At 55.9% G+C, this 20,014-nt stretch overlaps 1 protein-coding gene across 4 annotated transcripts in view; it reads right to left on the bottom strand.

The window, feature by feature from the left end:
- Positions 1–20,014, bottom strand: part of GTF2IRD1 (GTF2I repeat domain containing 1) — a 121,377-nt gene that overhangs the window by 75,549 nt on the left and 25,814 nt on the right. For all 4 annotated transcript variants that reach the window (XM_066382424.1, XM_066382423.1, XM_066382426.1 and 1 more), the window contains exons 2-4: positions 8,722–8,850; positions 4,323–4,464; positions 1,777–1,932 (exon numbers count right to left, since the gene is read on the bottom strand). In XM_066382424.1, coding sequence (XP_066238521.1) covers positions 1,777–1,932; positions 4,323–4,464; positions 8,722–8,844 — 421 coding nt within the window. In that variant the 5' untranslated portion in view covers positions 8,845–8,850. The remainder of the gene's footprint in view (positions 1–1,776; positions 1,933–4,322; positions 4,465–8,721; positions 8,851–20,014) is intronic.

Below are 20,014 nucleotides of genomic sequence, written 5' to 3'. Positions count from 1 at the left end.
AGTGGGGGCCAAGCTTTCCCCACAGCTGGGTCCATGGAGAGTGACTCCCCTTGGTGCTGGGATCCCAGGAAACAGAACCCCATCAGCTCCCTAAATGCAAACTTCACACAGAATGACCCCCACAGGCTGGTGGGTCGGGGCTGTGGATGAGGCTCCATGTTTGAGGGCCAGGGCTACCCAGGGAGGAGGTCCCTGCTTCCTTTTGCCTTTCTCATCTCCGCTCACTCCGGGGATCTGCAGGGGAAAGCAGGCCTGGGGAGGTGGCCCGGAGGTGAGGAGGGGAGAAGAGTGAGAGAGAGAAAAGAGGGCAGGAGAGAGAGAGAGACTGCAAGAAAAAAGCCAGAGGAGAATGGGAGAGAAGGAGAGAAGATAAGGAAGACAGGAAGTAGAGAAAAAACAGAGAGACGATTCAGAGAAAAAGAGAGGGGAGACAGACTGTGAAGATGGTCAGGATGAGGGAAGGGGCGAGTAGAGGGGAGACTGGCTGGGGACCCAGGGGGTCGTAGGGCCGAGAAGCCTGGGCTCAGAAATATCTGTTGTTGACCCCATGCTACTGCCCCCACCCAGAGCCAGAAAGATGCCCCTCAACACACTGCCACCTCTGATTCTGTCCCAGGTGGAGAAGATGGCCAGGGAAGAGCGGGCGGGGGTGTAGGGGGCTCTGGGCACAAACCCTGCAGCTAGCAAAAGTGTCTGCAGTGGCAGGACCAACCACAAGTGACAACTCCTCTTGTCCAAGGTGGCCAGGGTGCTCACCCAGGGCCCCCATTCCCCCTCGGCCTCCTTGTCCTGACATCTGGACAATAGGAGTTTCCTCACAGACCTTTGTGCCACAGAATCAGAAACTGACGGGGGAACAGAGTAAAGCAAGTAAGTCAGAGATAAATGAGGTGGGACCCTTAGGGACTTGCTCCAGGTCACCGATGGAGTAGTAAGGCTACCGCTGGGCCCTGAGACTGCAGCCTGAGACTCTCCAAGAACGGCCAGGCTGTCTCTCCCCACCCCTGAAGGAAGGATTTCCGGACCAGTTAGACTGCACTCGGTCATTCAGCACATGCCCTCTGAACACCTGCTGCTGCTGGGCTCTGGCCTGCAGGCTGGGGACAACAGAAAGAGCAGGCACAGTCCCTGACCCAGCTGAAGAAACTGGACTAGTGAGGGGAGAGGGCACAGTGGGTACTCAGAGAAGGCCCTGATCAGTGTGTGTGGGGGGGGGAGGCTTCCCGGAGCTGAGCCTCAGAGAGTAACACGGTGTCCACCGCACAGAGAAGGCAGTCCCAGAAGGCACGGTGGCACAGAGGTGGAGAGGTTATGGAAAGAAGCCAGAGTGTGCTGAAGAGGAGGAAGCGGTTCTGTGAGGGGGGTCAGCCCAGCTGGGGGTGGGGAAGGGCTGTGGTCGGCGCTAAGCCACACTGAGGGTGACAGGGCGCCCCCGAAGGCAGTGGCGGGAGCATGGTCAGACTGTGCTTTGGGAGATGCCCTTGGTCACAGGTGGGTGAGGGCAGCAGGGAGGTGAGGAGGCCTGGGGCCATTTCCTGGTGAGAGGTGGCAGTGAGCAGGACCAGGACAGGGGCAGAGGGATAGTGGTTCAGCAGACGGGGGCGGGAGTGAAATATCCATGTCCAGGGATGCAGGGAAGACAGCTGGGGCTGTGCTCCAAGCCTTGAAGTGTTGCTCTGGGGCCACAGTGAGGCGGAAGGGAGCCTCCTCATCTGGGTGGGGACTGGGGAATCCCACCCACCTGGGGCCCCCAAATGGAATGAGGAAGGATCTTACTATAAAGAACATCAAACACCTCCTCTACCATCTTCCGCAGAAGGTACACATCTGAGCCATGCTCCAGGGTAGACCGCGGGATGCTCCGGCCACCGACCTCACCGCGAGGCACCTTCTTGTGGTGCTCTGCTTCCGGCTCCTTCCAGGGGGGGCCTCCTATAGGACACAGAGCATACGGCAGGGCTGTGGTGAGCACCCGTCTTACCACCTGCCCAGGGAGCTGGAAAGTCCCTGCCCTGTGCTGAGCCCAGCAGCGGGGTACCCAACACAAAGTGCAGAAGAGTGAATGAATGAAGAGTTAATAAGGGAGCAAACCTTGAACCAACGACTGCCTAGGGCCAGGGCCGGGCCTGGGGCCTGGGGCTCATCCCTGTGCCCAGCATGGGGCCTGGGGCTCATCCTGGTCACCTCTAACTCTCTGGATAACCTTAGGCAGGTCTCTTTCCTCTCTGGGCCTCAGCCTGTGAGCTCTCACAGGAGAACACCTCGTCTGGCTCAGAAATGGGGTTCAACAAATGTCTGTTCCATCTGTCCCCTTTCCATGCTGACATTAATGCTCTGTCTTAAACAAGCGAGGCCCCAGTTTTCTGCTCTGCCAAGAGGGGAGATGATGAGAACCTCACCAGGAGGCTGAGAGGCAGCAAAGAGGCAGCCTCCTGCTAGGTGAGGTGGTGCGGAGGCTTAGGAGTGTCGGTGGGTCCCCGGGTGGGAAGGTGCTGAAACAGTGTAGAGAGGAGACGGAAGGAGGGCCCAGAGGCCCCCACCCACCCTGAAGCCCGCTCTCCTCTAGGGATGTGTGACACTTGAAATAAACCAGCCGAGCTCCCGCTGCTATAAATAGTGGCTCTGCCCGGCTCCGGGGAGCCAGGTGCGCCTTCCCCAGGCCCCAGTCTGGCTCCCAGTCTGGCCAGCTGGGGGCCGCAGACTCTGCCACTGCTCACCCTGCCCTGGCCCAGCCCTCTGCCCTACCTTGGAGAGCGTGCAGGCTCTGCGGGCAGAGTGGGAAGGGGAGGCTGGCTGGGGGACAGCTTTCCCTGAAATGGCTGACCCTAGGCTCCAGGCCTGGGGTGCAATGGCATGCTAATACTGGTAAGACAGCAGCTGGGGCTTACCGAGTGTAACGTTAAGTGCCAGGTATTGTTCTAAGTGCTTCCATGTATTAATTTGTTTAATCCTCCGGTTGACCTCTAAGGAGGGTAGCACTGTTTTCCCCTTTCACAGATGAGGAGGTTGAGGCCCAGGAGGTAGCAGGGAGCAGGGCCAGGATGGAGCCTCAACATCTGACTCCAGGGCCTGCTCTTAACCCAAGAGCTGAGTCCCAAACTGTAGGCTTGAATGCCCGATCGAGCGCTGGCCTCCAGAGCTGGGGCCAGGCCCTCTCCCTATAGGACCTGACCCACCACAAAGGTTAAGGTGACCTCCCCGAGCTTACTGCCACGCTGAGGCTCCAGGCATAGGTGAAAACTTAGGGCTCAGGCGGCTGGCGTGGTGTGGGGAACAACCACAGCATAGGTTCTAGGGGTGGCAGGGCCCACACGGGGCCTGGGCTGAAGGCTGGAGAGGACACTATCAGGCACAGGAGAGAATGAGGACCTTCCAGGTGGGAAAAGCAGGGGCAAAGCCAGCGGTGAGAAGGGACATCAGGGCTGGGGAACCAGAGTGCGGCGTGGCACAGCTGGGCGGGTACGAGGAACGCCGGGAGGACAGAGAACAGAGGGAGGACCTGGGCTACCAGCATTGAAGAGCTGGAGGCTGCAGGATGACCCCTCTGCCTCGGGGCTTCCGACTCACAGTCCTGAAGGGTGGTCTCTGTCACAGTCCTGAGTGATAGGCCCCCTACCCCCCAGCAGGGGCTCTGGGGGTGCCCCTCCCTGACTTTGAAGGGGTTAGCAGAAAGAGCATGGGTTTCAGAACCAGAGGCCCAGCCTCGCCCCCGGCCTCACTCCCCGTCGGCTGTGTCCCTGGGGATGTGGCTCATGCTAACTGAGCCTCAGCTTCTCATCTGGGAAAAGGAAGTAAAGCCCAGCACACGGCCAGGCCAGCAGCCCTGTGCACCACAGCAACACAGACTGCTCACATTTATCGAGCATGTCCTCTGTGCTGCTGGCCGCGTCCTCAGTCACTCCATCCCCACGAGCCACCAGGAGGTGCCTCCAAGATTACGTTACTGTCACAATGACAGTCCTACCTCAGAAGAGTGACATCAGGATAAACGTGTTGATACTATGAAGGGTGTTATAAACCGCAGGTGCTCTGTTAAGTATTAGCTGAACAAGTGCGCTCGGTCCCTGTGTTAGGGACGCACAGGAACTGGGCAACAACACTGGGTCTCTGTGTCCCCTTCTGTCAGCGAGCAGATGGGGTTGGCTGGGTCTGGCTGGCCCTGGGTCAGCCAGGCTCTATCAACCGAAAGGGTCACCCCAATAATGCCACATCAGGAAGCTTGCTCTACCCATTCCTGTCCAGGGTGTCCCCCAACACAGAGTCACCCTGGTGTTGTTCTGGGGACCCAGTCTCCTGGCCCTCCGGAGCCCCAGGGTACTCACGGCAGAACCCGAGGAAGTCTGACTGCAGCTCCTTCCGTGCGTTCAGGAACATTCGCCCCTTCTCTGTGCCCACCACGAAGGCGCTCTCATCATGCACAGCGACACAGGCCACTTCTGCGTTCAGCTTGGAGAGCGCTGAGCACTATGGGGGAAGTAGGGTGCGTGAGCCGGGGGACAGTCCCCGTCCCAGCACACCTCCACGCCGGCTCTGGGGGTGAAATGTGAGTTCCTATCTACAGCTCCAGGGAGAGGTCACTGCCCCAACATTCACAGTCTTAGAATCTGCAGTGGGAATCAATGGACGACCGTTCCCCACCATCGCCCACCCAGAGCTCAGCCAGGGTCAGGGGAGAATACAAGTTTACAAAGGCTAGAGGAGGACCAGGGCACAAGGACCCTGCCTCTCCCTCCTCCCCAGTCCTTCTTGCTCTGGGGGAGGAGGGCTTCCTATGTCAGGCCTGGCCCAAGCCCCGGGGACAGCCCTGCCCTGGGCTCTCTGAGTCCTGAGTGAGGAGAAGGTGGGATGAGCCCCAGGAGAGCCAAGGCTCAGACAGTTCTAGTCTTCGGTCCCACCTCAGCCACTTCCTGTGGTGGGACCGGGGCAGTCCCACCTCTCACTGGGCCCCAATTTCCAAATCTGTAGAGAGGAGACAGCAGCCCAGCCTGAAGCATTTCAGTGGGTTTGGTTGTGGGGATACAAGGAGGCCTAGTTGGTGGAAATGAATTTCTAAACTGGGGCATCCCAGACGAGTACCCAGGCAGAGTTATTTTTGCAGCCTGGTATTGAGGTTGGCAAGCCCACTGCATAGAAAGCCCTAACACAGGGGGCCCTGAACCAAGACCACCAACGTCTCAGGCCTCTGACCCTCCTCACCAGGAAAACCCTGCCTGTAAAGCTTTTGGCACGTAGTTTGAGTGCCTGATAGGTGCTTGTTTTTATATGAGTTAGGCAGCGCTTCGTTGAAAGGAAGTCTGGTTTCTAATCAGGGTTCTGCTGCTGTGTGACCTAGACATGTTTCTCACCCTTTCTGGGCCGTAGTCACGCCTTTGTGCCAGCTCCAACCTGGAGTGGTTCTGGTGAGGACGCTGGGGCACTGCAGGGCAGCAGGCCTGTCCCCGTGGGTCCCCTACTGAGGGGGACTCCAATTCCTACTCTCTGAGATTCCAACAAAAACTTGCCGCTCCCTTCCCCTGCGGGAACACTGTATAGACAGACTATTAACAAACTCGACAAATAGATGTGGTGGTTTCCAACAAGGAGCGGCCATCAGAGCTGGAGGAGATTCTGGTTGCGTGGTCATGTCTTAGCTGAAGGAGCTGAGGCCACGGCAGGGAAGGAACTCACCCAAAGGCACCGAGAATGCGCCGTGAGGAATGCCTGGAGGAGGGTCTGAGACAGGTCGGGTTGGGGCGGTGCTGGTGAGGAATGGGCAGGACTTTAGCCCCACGCGCCTGCAGACTGCCTGAGGACCCTGGCCCCAAGCCTGGGAGGATGCCCGGGTTCAGTCACTTCCAACAAGCACCATGCCACCCATGAAGGTCCCTCAGGAAACCCATTAAGGGCTCAACGGGTAGAGGGGTGGGGCGACTGTCTTGTTCATGTCACCATGCTAGCTACAGGATCATCAGCTTCTCCAAGCTCCAAGGAACCTTTGAAAATCCCTCTAGACCAGCGCTGTCCAAAGGAACTTTCTGCCATGACAATAATGTTCTATTTCTGTACTGTCGAATACTGTGGCCATTTGAAATGAGGCTATTGTGACTGAGCAACTGATGTTTACTGTATTTAACTTTAACTAGTTACAACTTAAATGTCAATTGCCATTCGTGGCTAGTGGCTGTGGGGCTGGCCATCACTGCCTGTGTCAGTTACACTTCCACCACCACCAGGCTGACCCTGCTGCAGGACAGTGGCCCGAGCTCCTAGGCTTCCCCTCCTTATGAAGGCCGCTCTGCACAGGGGAGCGGTTGCACCCAGCTGGCTCCCCAGGGGTGCCTGCCACTTCTGGCCCAGACACCACCTAAGCTGTCCTAGAGCTGCCTACAGTAGAAACTGTCTAGAAGGGGGCCCTCTGTCCTAGCGCAGTGGTCGGCAAACTCATTAGTCAACAGAGCCAAATATCAACAGTACAACCATTGAAATTTCTTTTGAGAGCCAAATTTTTTAAACTTAAACTATATAGGTAGGTACGTTCCTTATCGAGGTAGCGCCTGCATGTGATATTTTGTGGAAGAGCCACACTCAAGGGGCCAAAGAGCCGCATGTGGCTCACAAGCCGTGGTTTGCTGACCACTGTCCTAGGGGAACTGGAGACTTTGCACCCTAGTCCACTTTAAAAACCGGTCATAGGGCAACTTCTCTGGCCTCCCTCTTTCTTCGGGGCCAGGGAACCTTGCTGGGTGGGATGCGCTGTACTATAAAGCCATTTGCTATTCCACACTTTGTGGCTCTGGCCCGTTCCTTCCTTCTCGGCGGGGAAAAATACCTTCTGGAAACCCGGAAGGAGTTAGAAGTCCGCAAGGATGGTTCCTTTCCCCTCCCCTCTGAGAAAGAACCAGGACATTCACGGCTTCTAATTATTCGCGCACCCATCCTTAATCTCTGTGCTGCCTATTCCACTGCACAGGTCTTTTTCTGGCCAGAGAAACCTTACCTAAAACCTCCACTCCTAATTTTCCCTTCTCCGCGGACTCCCAACTCTCTCTCCCTCCTGTCTGACCCCCAGGGGTGCCCCTCTCTCGGGACTTTTCTCTGGCCCCTCTGCGGACCTCTTTTGTGCTCAGGTCTCTTCCCTCTGAGAGCCTCCTCCAAAAATAAAGAGTAAAAGAAAAAAAAAATTAAGAAAAACCGGTCATAGGCCCTGGCCAGTTGGCTCAGTGGTAGAGGGTTGGCCTGGCGTGCAAGGGTCCCGGGTTCAATTCCCAGCCAGGGCACACAGGAGAAGCGCCCATCTGCTTCTCCACCCCTCCCCCTCTCCTTCTTCTCTGTCTCTCTCTTCCCCTCCAGCAGCCAAGGCTCCATTGGAGTAAAGTTGGCCTGGGCGCTGAGGATGGCTCCATGGCCTCTGCCTCAGGTGCTAGAATGGCTCTGGTTGCAACAGAGCGACGCCCCAGATGGGCAGAGCATCGCCCCCTGGTGGGCGTGCAGGGTGGATCCCGGTTGGGCTCGTGCGAGAGTCTATCTGACTGCCTCCCTGTTTCCAACTTCAGAAAAATACAAAAAAAAAAAAAAAAAAAAAAAAAAAAATGGTCATATTGTGTGATTTCAGGTAAAGGCCTGCCCTCTCTGAATTTCAACTTCATCATGCTAAAATGCAGATTTTAAAAAACACCTGCCTATCCTCCATCACCACAGAACGTCCCCTCAGGAAAAGGCTAGAGGAAAATGACATTATTATTTTCTCATTTGGGGTAAACTGCTACAGGCTTAGGTATGGAGGCAACGGTGCCAGAGGAGTGATTTATGAAGTCCCGTTTCTCTCTCCCAGCCCCAAGATGCAGTTACAGCTTCTGCTGTAACATCGGGATTACAGCTCTCTAATGAATCGTGGCCCACAAATTATCCTCCAGGTGCTGGGAGGGAGGCTCGGGACTATGCCAGGGATGGGCTTTGAATGACAAGAGGTAATGAATGAGGATGACAGGATAAGGACCAGAGCCAGCATCTATTCCCAGGACTGGATTAAAAAAAAAAATTTTTTTTTAAACTTATTGATTTGAGAGAGAGAGAAATAGAAACACTCATCTGTTCCTGTATATGCCCTGACCAGGGATTTTATTTTATTTATTTATTTTTTTTAAAGAATTCCTGCTACAATTTTCTTTTTATTTATTTATTTTTTATTTATGCATTTTTAATAAGGAGAGGAGAGGGAGAGACAGAGAGAGAGAGGAGAGATAGAAAGAGAGAAGGGGGGGAGGAGCTGGAAGCATCAACTCCCATATGTGCCTTGACCAGGCAAGCCCAGGGTTTCGAACCGGCGACCTCAGCATTTCCAGGTCGACGCTTTATCCACTGCGCCACCACAGGTCAGGCGGGATATTTTTATTTACTTAGAAAATTAAAATTGATGGGTGACATTGATCAATAAGATTATGTAGGTTTTAGGTAAACATTTCTATACTGACCAGGGATTGAACCTACGACCTCTGCGTATCAAGGCACTGCTCCAACCAATTGAGCTATCCAGCCAGGGTGAGCCCAGGACTGGATTTTTACATACTTGGTCTCACTCAAGCCTCCCACCCCCTGATGGAGGCAGAGGCCGTGGCTGCAGGTGGGGACACTGAGGCTCAGGTCAATGAAACCTGCTCTAAGTGGCAGAGGTGGGACTCGAGCTCTACTGTCTGGTTATAGAGCCGGGAGTCCCACTCCTCCAGGGTGGGCAGGCGCACTCACCATGGAATCTAAGGCAGACACAAGGCTGGTGATGATCTCGTCTTTGCGGGCGAATGTGGAGTTCCAGCGGTCAGGCCCACAGCCATTGGTGGGGATGTCACAGCGCTTCCCCAGCAAGGCCATGGTCACCTGGATAAAGAGAGGGAGTAGGTGGAAGTGAGCATGTGCCACAGGGCGTGGCATACATGGTAGGTGCCCACCCCAACAGGCCTGGCCCCAGACCCCGGGGCTGTCTCTACTTCCCAGATGGAACAAATCAAGAGAGGGACTTTTCTTCTAAGGGTTTTCCGTGCAAGATGAAACTAGAGCCCGGACAGGCCCAGACACGCAGAGGAGCGCACACGGTCTGTACAGGTGTGAGCACAGGGGGCAGGGTAACTGCGAGATGTGCCCAGAGCATGTGCCCCACGTCTGCAGCCCTGGAGCTGAGCCCAGGACCATGACCAGTCTTATCCAGCACCCCCCAACCATCACCTTTCCCCATGCACACTGCTCTAGCCAGGGCTCTCTCTTGCTCATACACCCTCTGTGGCTCCCTACTGCCCATATTAGTTGTTGACTCAACCTTGTATTCAAGGTTCCTGCCAGACTCCCTTGTTCCAGATATCTGAAGTGTCACCATCCCCTAAATCAGGCGTCCCCAAACTACGGCCCGCGGGCCACATGCGGCCCCTGAGGCCATTTATCCGGCCCCCACCGCACTTCTGGAAGGGGCACCTCTTTCACTGGTGGTCAGTGAGAGGAGCGCTGTATGTGGTGGCCCTCCAACGGTCTGTGGGACAGTGAACTGGCCCCCTGTGTAAAAAGTTTGGGGACCCCTGCAAATGTACCAACATTCTTATGTCTCCCTAGCTGTCCCAGGGCCCCTTCTCCTGCCCTGAGTGCCTTTCCTCGTCCCTTCGTCACATACTGACTGCCCACACAGCTTCTCATTGTTGCCTCCGCTGGGAAGGCACCCCTCCCACCCTACCTCCCACCCTCTCCTGCCCCACCTGGGTCAGGTGCCCTTGCTGGCCTCCCACGTGCCCCTGAGCTCTTCCACCACAGCTTTGATTCAAGCCACATGCTCCCCCAGGCCAGGCCACTGCCCCCAGGCCTTGGAGCCACAGTCTACTTCCTGGCTGTCAGGGCTCAGTCTCAGCGGTACAGAGGTTGCTTCATCTGAGACCAGGGTTTCCCCCGCACAGAACTTTGTCCCTTTGTCGTAGGGCTCCTAAAAAACAGAGCTGCATCCTGCCCCTTGCTGGGGGACCCTCTCAGGAATTCCCCAGGCAGGAACAGGCCTGCTGCCCCTGTACCACCCAGCCTGGCCTAAACACACACTAGATACAACGGTCAGCCTCCTTCAGTTCCTGGTCCATCCCGGGAGCCCCTCCCTTTCCGGACCCCAGGAAACAGGTCCAGGGGGCCCACCCATAGGACTCTCCAGGGCCAGAGCCTTCCTTTGAGCCAGCTGCCCCCTCCCCGATCCAAGCAAAGGAGAGGGCAGAGGTCAGTCGGTTCCCTGTCTGGGCTCAGCCCCATCCAGTGCTCTGCGCACAGGTCCCTGGCAGCCGGTTTAGGGGGGTGAGCAGAGACCAGGGCTGCGGGCCTTGGAGGGAGCCTGCGAATCCTGCCTTCCTTACTTCCAGCAGATCAGAGTCAAGAAGTCTGTGCCCATGACTAGGGATACGGGGGTTGGGTGGCAGCACCTAGCAGGTAACAGGTGGGCCTGGTGCCTTAAGGGGTGACAAACCCAGAGTGTCTTCTATCACTGCAGCTGCCCCTGGACCTTAAGGTCTGTAAGGGCAGGGACCAGTCTGCCTGTCACTCCTGCACCCCCAGGGCATAGCTCAGGGCCCGACATACAAGACGGACCAAGGCACTGTGGTCTAAACCAAGGACTAGGGCCTTCCAGAGGGTTATGAAATCGATGACAGAGAAGAGCAAATGTCCGAGCACATCACATAGACAAGGTGAGAAGTGTCTGACTTCAGTTACAGAAACAGCGAAAGGAATTAGGGATACATCAGAGCTTGGCTCTGCCCTCAGTCCTGGCCCAAGTCTGCTGTTTGGCTGTGGATAAATATTGATTTTAACAACTGGCCTGTCAGCAGTTGGCCAAAATGTACATCGGGTTCACTTCTAAATGTTTATTAAATGTATCGCTTCCCCTGAGTTGCAATGTTATAGAAGTTTAAGGATGCTAAGAAGTATGACAGGCCACGAATAAAACATGCTAATGGTCCGCGAGGTAGCCCAGCGCTATAGCCAGAGGCTTCTACCACGTGACTGGCTGAGGGGCTTTGCTAGCTACCTACTGCTTGCCAGTCCCTTGAGCCATTCCCAGAAAGGCCTCTGGCTGCCAGCCTCCCAGCTGCTGGAGTCCAAATCAAATCAGGGCAAAGCAGGAGGCACCAGACAGCGCTCCAGTCCCGGTCTCCAGGTCGCCCCAGCCGGCTGCCGGCTCCTAATCCATTTAGGAGGGATCCAGGGAGTCAGGGTGGGAGGGGTGGTGGAGGGAGCCGTCTCCTGACTCCTTGTGTTGGCCACCTGGGCTCCCAGAACCCTCTGCCCTAGGCTAGAGCCCAAGGAGGCCCAGTCCAGAGCAAGTGGGTGTGTTCAGGGACAAAGGAAGGAGAAGATCCTTCTGCAAAAGCCCAGGCCCCTGAGAGAGGGCCAGGTTCCAAATGGCTGGAGCTGCTGTGGCAGAGGCAGGGGGCAAGAGTGCTGGGCTGGGAGCCATGAGCCGTGACCCCTGTACACAGGGGACCCAGACCCAGGTCTGCTGGGACCACAGTGGGTCAACCTCTGACACCGACATTAGTTCTAAACTGGAAATGAGGGAGGGAGAAAGGTCACCCAACAAAGCCAAAATACTATACGGAACAGAGAACACAGAGTAGGATCGGCAGTTCACAAAGAGGCAAGGGCCCAAGCGTCAACAGAGAAAAGTCCCCGGAGGAGGGGACGGTGAGAGCTGAGGCCATAGCCCAAGCCACCAGACACAGGGGAACGGAGGATGGGGCCAGGCTAGAGATGGCCAAGCGCTGCTCTGTGGCACTTGGGAGGGGACATCAGACGTGACACCACAGGTGACAGGAGGCTAGCTCCGGACTAGGGGCACAAGTGGCCAGGAAGCCCTCAGCGACAAGGGACTATGAACTGCCCTGGGTTCCTCGGTGGGCAAGGTGTACAAGGGCCAAGTGGCAGGCAGAGACATGAGCACTCTCTCCGTCCTCAAATACCTACTGAGGCTGCCAGCGTGCCACACATCCGGTTTTCCTCCCACCTGCTGGCACTCCCTTCCTGGCACTGCCTGCCAAATGCTATCAGGTCCTGGGTCTCCTCCTCTTCTCTGTCCAACACCCTCCCTCACCGCGAGGCAATCCCTTGGCTTTAAATCTATGTGCTGATGACTCTCAATCTCTCTCTCACCTTCTCTCCTGAGATGCCACCCCCTGCCTGCCTCCTCCACTACTCTTCAACACCTAACAAGCAAACCCCACGGGAACACAGCCATGTTTCTTGCTCAGATCTCTCCGGGCAGCCGCTCAGAGCGCTCAGGAGGAGACCGAGGCCTCATCCCTCAGTCCGTTCCCTGTCGCTTCTAAAACGGTCTGGGGCGAGTCTCGCCGCGCAGCTCCAGAATGCGCCCAACTCTGGCCGCCACCCTCACTTGCCCATGCCCTGGAAGCAGCCCCCTCGATGGTCTCCCTGCCCTTCTGTGCCCCCACGGTCCCTGCAAACAGCAGCCACATACATCTCACGCTGCTCTCCTGCTCAGGAGCTTCTGGTGGTTTCACAGTGTGCACAGGATGGAAAGCAATGTCTCTTCTAGCGGCAGGCCCTGTGTGCCCGGGGCCTGCCTGGGGCCTCCTCCGTGAGATTCCTCCACAGCAGAAGGCTGGGCTGGTCTCCACTCCTCCCGCTGCCTCCCTGGCTCCACCAGGCCTCAGCCCCGTCACCAGCTCCTTGGAGCCTTCCTTGATCACAAAGCCACACCGGCAGCCTCCACCCCATAGACTAGCTCCTCATGTCTTCCTTTATTTTCTTCATGGATCTGACGTGACTTGTTTGTGGCCTCATCTGGTTTCCTCATCTAGAATGTGAGCTCCGGGAAGCCAGAGGCCAGGCCTCTCGGGTTTGCCGTATCCCCTCTGCCTCGGACCGCTGCGTGGGTTTTCGTGGGCACTCAACAAATATTCGGGAACTAACAAGCAGGACAGTCGGCCGCTTCAGGTGGGAGCCAGGTCATCTGCAAGCCACATGCAGAGTGGCTGACAACTTCTGGCTTGCCTGGTTCTCAAAGAACAAGAGATATTTGGGAGACCGCAACTTGGGATGTAGTTAGATCGCGGAGGAGTAGCCCTGGAGATGGGTGTCCTGGACAGATGCTCTTCCAAGTCCCAGGGCCGACAGCCCTGGTAACACCTGGCTGCCTGTCAGAATGTCTGGGGTGAAGCAGCGCTGTGTGTGAGCTGCCTCCCATCACAGAGACAAGGAAGGGACTTGCTCAAGACCCCCGACACTGGGTAGTGGGGATGAGGTCTATCCTTCTGTCTGTCTGTCTGTCTGTCTCCAAGCCTGGTCTTTCACGGTAGGAGGACTGTACTCCTTCCTCTCACTCACCAGGACACGAAAAACAGAAAGACCAGCTGATTCGATCCGTAGCTGACACTCAGCCAGGCTGACCAACCTGCCCTGGTTCACCTGAGACTTCCCTGGGTCTAGGCCAGAAACCCCTCAGTCCCAGCCAAAGCAGGGTGGTTGGTCAGCCCACCACACAGGGGCCGGCAGGGTCAGCTGCCCAAACGCCGCTCTCAGCCTTGGAGAACAAGGACGGACACCAATAAGGAAGACGTTAGATGGTGATGGACAGTAGATCCTGCCTTCAGATCCAAAATATTCCGTTTCAGTTAGTAAGGTCAGAGACAGCCCTGGGGACTCCTCCAAGGTGGGGACAAAGAGGAGGGCCTCCCAGAGGAGGGGGCAGGGCCACTTTACCTAGGGAGATCTTGCTGTGTCTGAGGGTCTGGCACGAGCCAGAGGGGACAGAAGCTCCCAAGGCCAATGCTGGAGCATGCGGGCAGAGCCCGGGTTCCCAGCTGCGGGCACAGGCTGGGTGAAACCTCCCCAGCACTCAGCCTGCAGCCTCGCTTGCCCATTTGCGAGGGAGGCAGGCAGGTACAATAGCTGCTGCCAACACCTGCCAGTTCCAACCCCCAGATTCCTGGGCCCCAGAAGCCCTGAGGCGACAGGTCCACAGCGGGGCCCACACCATGATCCTGATGTACAGCCAGGTACAGCCTGGTCTCCAGGGACGCTTGCAGCTCTAACATCCCGTTGCCAGTCTCCTCGGCTTGCCCTCCGCACCACCTCCCTCCCTTGCCAGGATTCCTCTGCTGGCCGCTGAGAGCTGGAGGCCAGCCTGGTCCCCGAGCCAAAGATTAGCCAAGCGCTCATGTCCACGTCTGAGTCACTGCCGCCACTACCCAAGGCAGGCCTGCCTCCAGGTGGGAGGCACCCACAGGTCAGGCCCGGAAAGCCCACCCTAGCCAGCCCTGGGGGCAGGACGAGTGGACATCAATTTATCTAGGTTTCCAATCCCAAATCTCCTGTACTTGGTGTTCCGAGCCAGCTGGGAGGCTAAGGGGAGGTATCCTTGAGCTTGTCCTTTCTGCTGCCCATGGCCTGGACACCTGGGTATGGGGACGGACAGGTGTTTGCCCTGCTGAGTACCTTTGCCTGCCCTAGTGACTCGTGGCTCAGCAGAACTAAATAGTACAGGTGGGGGTAGAGGTGGCAAGGAGGTACAGAAAAAAAATCAGGGCTGCAGATGAACCTCCCAACTCGGCCCATTTAAAAACTCCCTTTGCAGCCTGACCAGGCGGTGGCGCAGTGGATAGAGCATTGGACTGGGATGTGGAGGACCCAGGTTTGAGACCCCAAGGTTGCCAGCTTGAGCGCGGGCTCATCTGGTTTGAGCAAAGCTCACCAGCTTGGACTCAAGGTTGCTGGCTTGAGCAAGGGGTCACTCAGTCTGCTGTAGCCCCTCCAGTCAAGGCACATATGAGAAAGCAATCAATGAACAACTAAGGCAGGGGTCCCCAAACTACGGCCCGCGGGCCGCATGTGGCCCTCTGAGGCCATTTATCCGGCCCCTGCCGTACTTCCAGAAGGGGCCCTCTTTCATTGGTGGGTCAGTGAGAGGAGCACAGGATGCGGATGCTGGAGTACCGTATGTAGCAGCGTCGCTCACGTACAGTACTACTTCCAGTGACACTGGAAGCATGCGTCACGGCTCCGGAAGTGTATCATATCACTTGTTACGGCTAGCAGTGACAAATATGGAACCGGACATTGACCATCTCATTAGCCAAAAGCAGACCCATAGTTCCCATTGAAATACTAGTCAGTTTGTTGAATTAAATTTACTTGTTCTTTATTTTAAATATTGTATTTGTTCCCGTTTTGTTTTTTTACTTTAAAATAAGATATGTGCAGTGTGCATAGGGATTTATTCATAGTTGTTTTTTTTTATAGTCCGGCCCTCCAACGGTCTGAGGAACAGTGAACTGGCCACCTGTGTAAAAAGTTTGGGGACCCCTGAACTAAGGTGTTGCAACAAAAAACTGATTATTGATGGTTCTCATCTCTCTTTGTTCCTGTCTGTCTGTCCCTATCTATCCCTTTCTCTGACTCTGTCTCTGAAAAAACAACAACAAAAACAAACAAACACAACAAACTCCCTCAGCCCACCCACCATCCTAGATGCTCCCCTCACCCAGGGGCTCAACATCCCCCCCATCCCGCTCCCGTCCTGGCCCTGCTTCCACCGCCAGCTCCTTCCTCCCCTCCCAGGCTGCAGAGCCACCCTCATGCCGGCCGGCTGACCGCGGCTGCTGCCCGGGTCTCCCCTTGGAGGCGGCCACCCTGTTTATGGCACTCTGGACACCCATGACCATGACCTCCAACCAGGGAGTGCGGCAGGACAGAGGGGGCTGCGCCCATTTTAAGGGTGAAGAAACCAAGACCCAAAGGCAGGACATTCTTGCTCAAAGTGAGTGACAAAACCGGGACAAGACTGGGGACATACGGCCCACTCTGAATTCAGAGGAAAGGGGCTAACAGTGGAACCCCAGCTGCGGTGACAAGCCAGCCGGAGAGCAGACAAGCCCTGTGGGGCTGGCCACGCCCCTGGCCAGAGGCAGACAGGGTTTGTGCATTTGATGGTAGGGCCAGGTGCCAGTCCTTCCCACCACGCGCCCAGGGACTCCAGGTGCACACAGAAACACTCCAGGGCCCGGCTACCCGTTCTCTCTGAGGGGGGCCCCGCAAAGGGGAGGGAGGGAAGGAGCGACAGGGCTGTTTCTTAAGCACCCAGGACTGCTTAGGCCCCTGGTACGGAGCTAATTCCCACAACCACCCTCATGTTACACAGGATTTGGAGGCTTGGGCACTCTGACCAAAGACCCCAGCCAGGATGTGGCAAAGCCAGGACCTGAACCCAGATCTTGCCAACTAAACCCGAATTCCTTTCATCCCACGAAGAAGCCTTTAGCCCATTTCCCTCTGGAACAGCCACAGATCAGTGGGCTCGGCTGGCCGGAGAGAGACAGACCCCATCCAGTGCTCTGCTTCCCTGCCCGTGGGGCCCAGAACAGGCGCAGGCAAGGAGACCCCTGGGCAGGCCTTTCTCCTCCTGGGCCTGAAGGAAGAGGGCTTGTCCCCAGAACCCAGGAATGCCTGGGTCAGATGCCTTCCCTAGCCAGTGGCCCAACTGGGAACCCAGACCCTGTCTCTCAAGTCTCCAGGTCCCTGGACATGCCTAGGTCCTCTGGCTGCTGAGACTTAGCACCTCTGTGACCTTTGTAAGAGACACCCCTCCCCTTTGTCTGGCTCAGCTTATCTGTTGTCAGGCATGGAGGTGTCTCCTAGGTGTCCTGACCCTCCAGGCTGGCCTGCTGTACCCACGGCTCCTTTTTCCCTCCTGTCCTACAACTCTTTCTCTGCCAGGAGGCAGAGGTATCTGGGCCCCACGAGACCACCAGCTCCTCTGTGGCCCCTCCGCTCGCCCAGTACTGGTCTGGTACACAGCACTGGGCCTGGACGGGCACCAAGGGGAGGGGAAGGTTTGGAAGAATCAGGAAGAAGGTGGATGGGCAGGAAGGGGGCACCCTGGACAGAGGGGGCAGAACAGGCTGAGGGATGAGCAATCATGATGTGGCATGGGGTCCTCACTGAGGCCGGAAGGGTGCTGGCACCAACCCGGTTCGCTTTCAACACAGATCGTGGTCAGATTCTGGACTGTCCAGTAGGAAACGCCCTGCGCTGCCCCGCCTATGACCTGAGTGCCTGGGCCTGCACTTCAGAAGGTCCTGCTCCAGTCCTCTTCAAGGGGCAGGCAGTCTGCAAGCCTATGAGGACACACCCCACTGGAGCCCACAGCTGCCCCAGACCATCTTCTGGGTACTCAGGCCCCCAGAATCCTCTGGGCAAATAAATCCCCATTCTGGGGTCCTAGGGGCCTCTTCTCTGGTATATTCTCCCCACAGCGGCTTTAAACATGATAGCAAACTCTTTGATACTTTTTCCATCAAGTGGTGACATGCATTTCCCCTCCTCTTGGATATGGGCTTTAATGACTCACTTTTTATTTTAATTCAGTGAGAGGAGGGGAGGCAGAGACAGACTAGTATATGCACCCTGACAGGGATACACCTAGCAAGCCCTCTATGGGGTGATACTCTGCCCATCTGGGGTGTTACTCCGTTGCTCAGCAACCAAGCTCTTCTTACCGCCTGAGGCAAAGGCCAAGGAGCCATCCTCGGCACCTGGGGCCAACTTGCTCCAATCAAGCCATGGCTGCAGTGGGGGAAGTGGAGGGGAAGGAGGGGTGGAGAAGCAGATGGATGCTTTTCCTATGTGCTCTGACTAGGAATCAAACCCAGAACATTCAAATGCCGGGCCGATGCTCTACCACAGAGCCAACCAGCCAGGGCCCTTAATAACTCACTTCTAACCAATGGAATTCTCTGGAAGAGCAGCCACATGACCCCAAGGCCAGATCCCAAAAAGCACTAGACCTCTCTCTGTTTGAGACATGTATCACTGGAGCTCTGAGCCAACATGTAAGACAGGCGTCCCCAAACTACGGCCCGCGGGCCACATGCAGCCCCGAGGCCATTGAGCCGCCACCGCCACCCCTGCAGCACTTCTGGAAGGGGCACCTCTTTCATTGGTAGTCAATGAGAGGAGCACTGTATGTGGCGGCCCTCCAACTGTCTGAGGGACAGTGAACTGGCCCCTGTGTAAAAAGTTTGGGGACCCCTGATGTAAGAAGTCTGACTATGCTGACACCACCATGCTGGAGAGGCCAAGTGGATCTCGACATGCTGAGCAAACCCAGTTCTTCTTCAGACTGGGCATCAGGCCAGGAAGGAAGTGTCTGAGATGGTCCCAGCCCCAGCCATTTTTTGACTGCAATTGTAGGAGAGACCTTGAAAAAGAACCACCAATCTGAGTCCAGTCAAGACCCACTGTGAGAGATTAAAATGAGAAGTGACTATTGTGTGGATCTTGTTATGTTTGGGGCTACTTGTTACACAGTGATAGATAACTGATACACCACAAGGGCAGGCCATGAAGATGCAGGTGCAGCTACTTAGGAGGGTAGACAGAGCTTGGATATATGTTTGGGGTGTCTATAGGCATGTACACAGTGTGGGGAAGAGTTGAGACAGGAAGAGAAGGGGTGGGTCAGCTAGGAATCTCCATTTGCCCACCTCTTCCTAGCCAGTATATTATATGGGAGAGCCCATATACAAGAATGGCTGCTTCGATTTGCCCTTAAGGATTTGTGACGGGCCCAAAAAATGCCCCCCAAAGGCATTCACACCCTGATCCCTGGAGCCTGAAATGTCATCGTATACAAAAAAAAAAAAAAAAAAAGCTTTTGCAGAGGTGATTACATTCATGTCTTGAGATTAGAAAATTATCCTAGATTATGCAGGTGGGCCCTAAGCGTCATCACATGAGAGAGATTAGACACATACAGAAGATAAGACCACGTGAAGATGGAGCGGAGAGTATCTGGAGATGCTGGCCTTGAAAACTGAAGGAATGCAGCCACGAGCCAACGAATGCTGGCAGCCACCAGATGCTGAAGGGACAAAGGATGGATTCTCCCTGGAACCTCTGGAGGGGCATGGCCCTGCTGACACCTTGATTTTGAACAAGCAGTACTGACTTTGCTCTGGTCTCCAGCATAGTGAGAATAGGATTTGGATGTTTGAAGGTACCAAGTTTATGGTGACTTGTCACAGCAGCCTCAGACAATGAGTCCAGGACCTCTCCACTCCCCACATCCCACTCACAAATCCTGGGCCACACTCTCAACTCAGCTCTGACCTCGTTTCGCTGGAAAGTTCTCCCCTTCCCCACTGGGAATCCCAGAACCACCACAGGAAAAAGCTGGAATTTTCCAGATGCTGAGGGAACACGTCTGACTCAAGTCTCACTGCCCTGTGTACCAGCTGGGTGTTGGAGGTGGTGAAAAAATACAGTCAACCATGCAAAAGGCAAGCATACACACCACCCAAACACGGCCCCCGCACCATCCGCTGCCATATGCTTGTGTTTCTTGAAAAAGAAGCTTGAGAGAACAAACAAAAAGAAATCTCTCCTCCTGGGGGCGGGGCAGGGGCATCCCTCTTCCCCAGAACCCCACCCCCACCAGACACTCCATCTCCTGCCCCAGGGCCCCTCAGTGGGCATGGAATTGCCTTGGCCCTTCATTCCTGCCCACCCATCCTTGTAGCTGGTGGAGGACAACGCAGACCACAGCCCTCACTTCCTCTCCTGTCTGCTCAGGCATTCTCCACAGGCAGCTTGAGGGGGTCTTCCACAAGCCACAATGCAATGGACAGCAGTTCAGCATCAAGGCCAAGACACCCGAGTCCCAACCCCTGCTCTAATCCCAAGTCATTTCCTTCGTCCTTGCTAACAGAGACCCCACTGTCCCCTCACCTAAGAGGCAGAAGCTTGGGGCAGCGAATCTTGGTGACTCTCCAAGGCTTAGATTAAGGCAAGTCTATCATCCCTTTTCCTGGGGTTGGTTTAAGGAGAAGCAGGCAACTCAGTTCTGGCCACTGAGACACATGGAGCTTCTAGGAGTTTCTCTGGCTCTTAGAAAGAAACTGAAACCAGGGATATCCTCCTTCTCCTGCGTGTGACACCTCCAGCCATGGCTGCATCTGACACAAGAGGAGACAGCCCAGGAAATGAAGCTATCATGTGGAGGACAGCAGAG

The sequence above is a fragment of the Saccopteryx leptura genome, chromosome 4 (genome assembly GCF_036850995.1).
Source record: "Saccopteryx leptura isolate mSacLep1 chromosome 4, mSacLep1_pri_phased_curated, whole genome shotgun sequence".
NCBI classification, from domain to species: domain Eukaryota; kingdom Metazoa; phylum Chordata; class Mammalia; order Chiroptera; family Emballonuridae; genus Saccopteryx; species Saccopteryx leptura.
The sequence above is the reverse complement of the archived record's forward strand: the minus strand, read 5'-3'. Positions and strand labels throughout refer to the sequence as shown.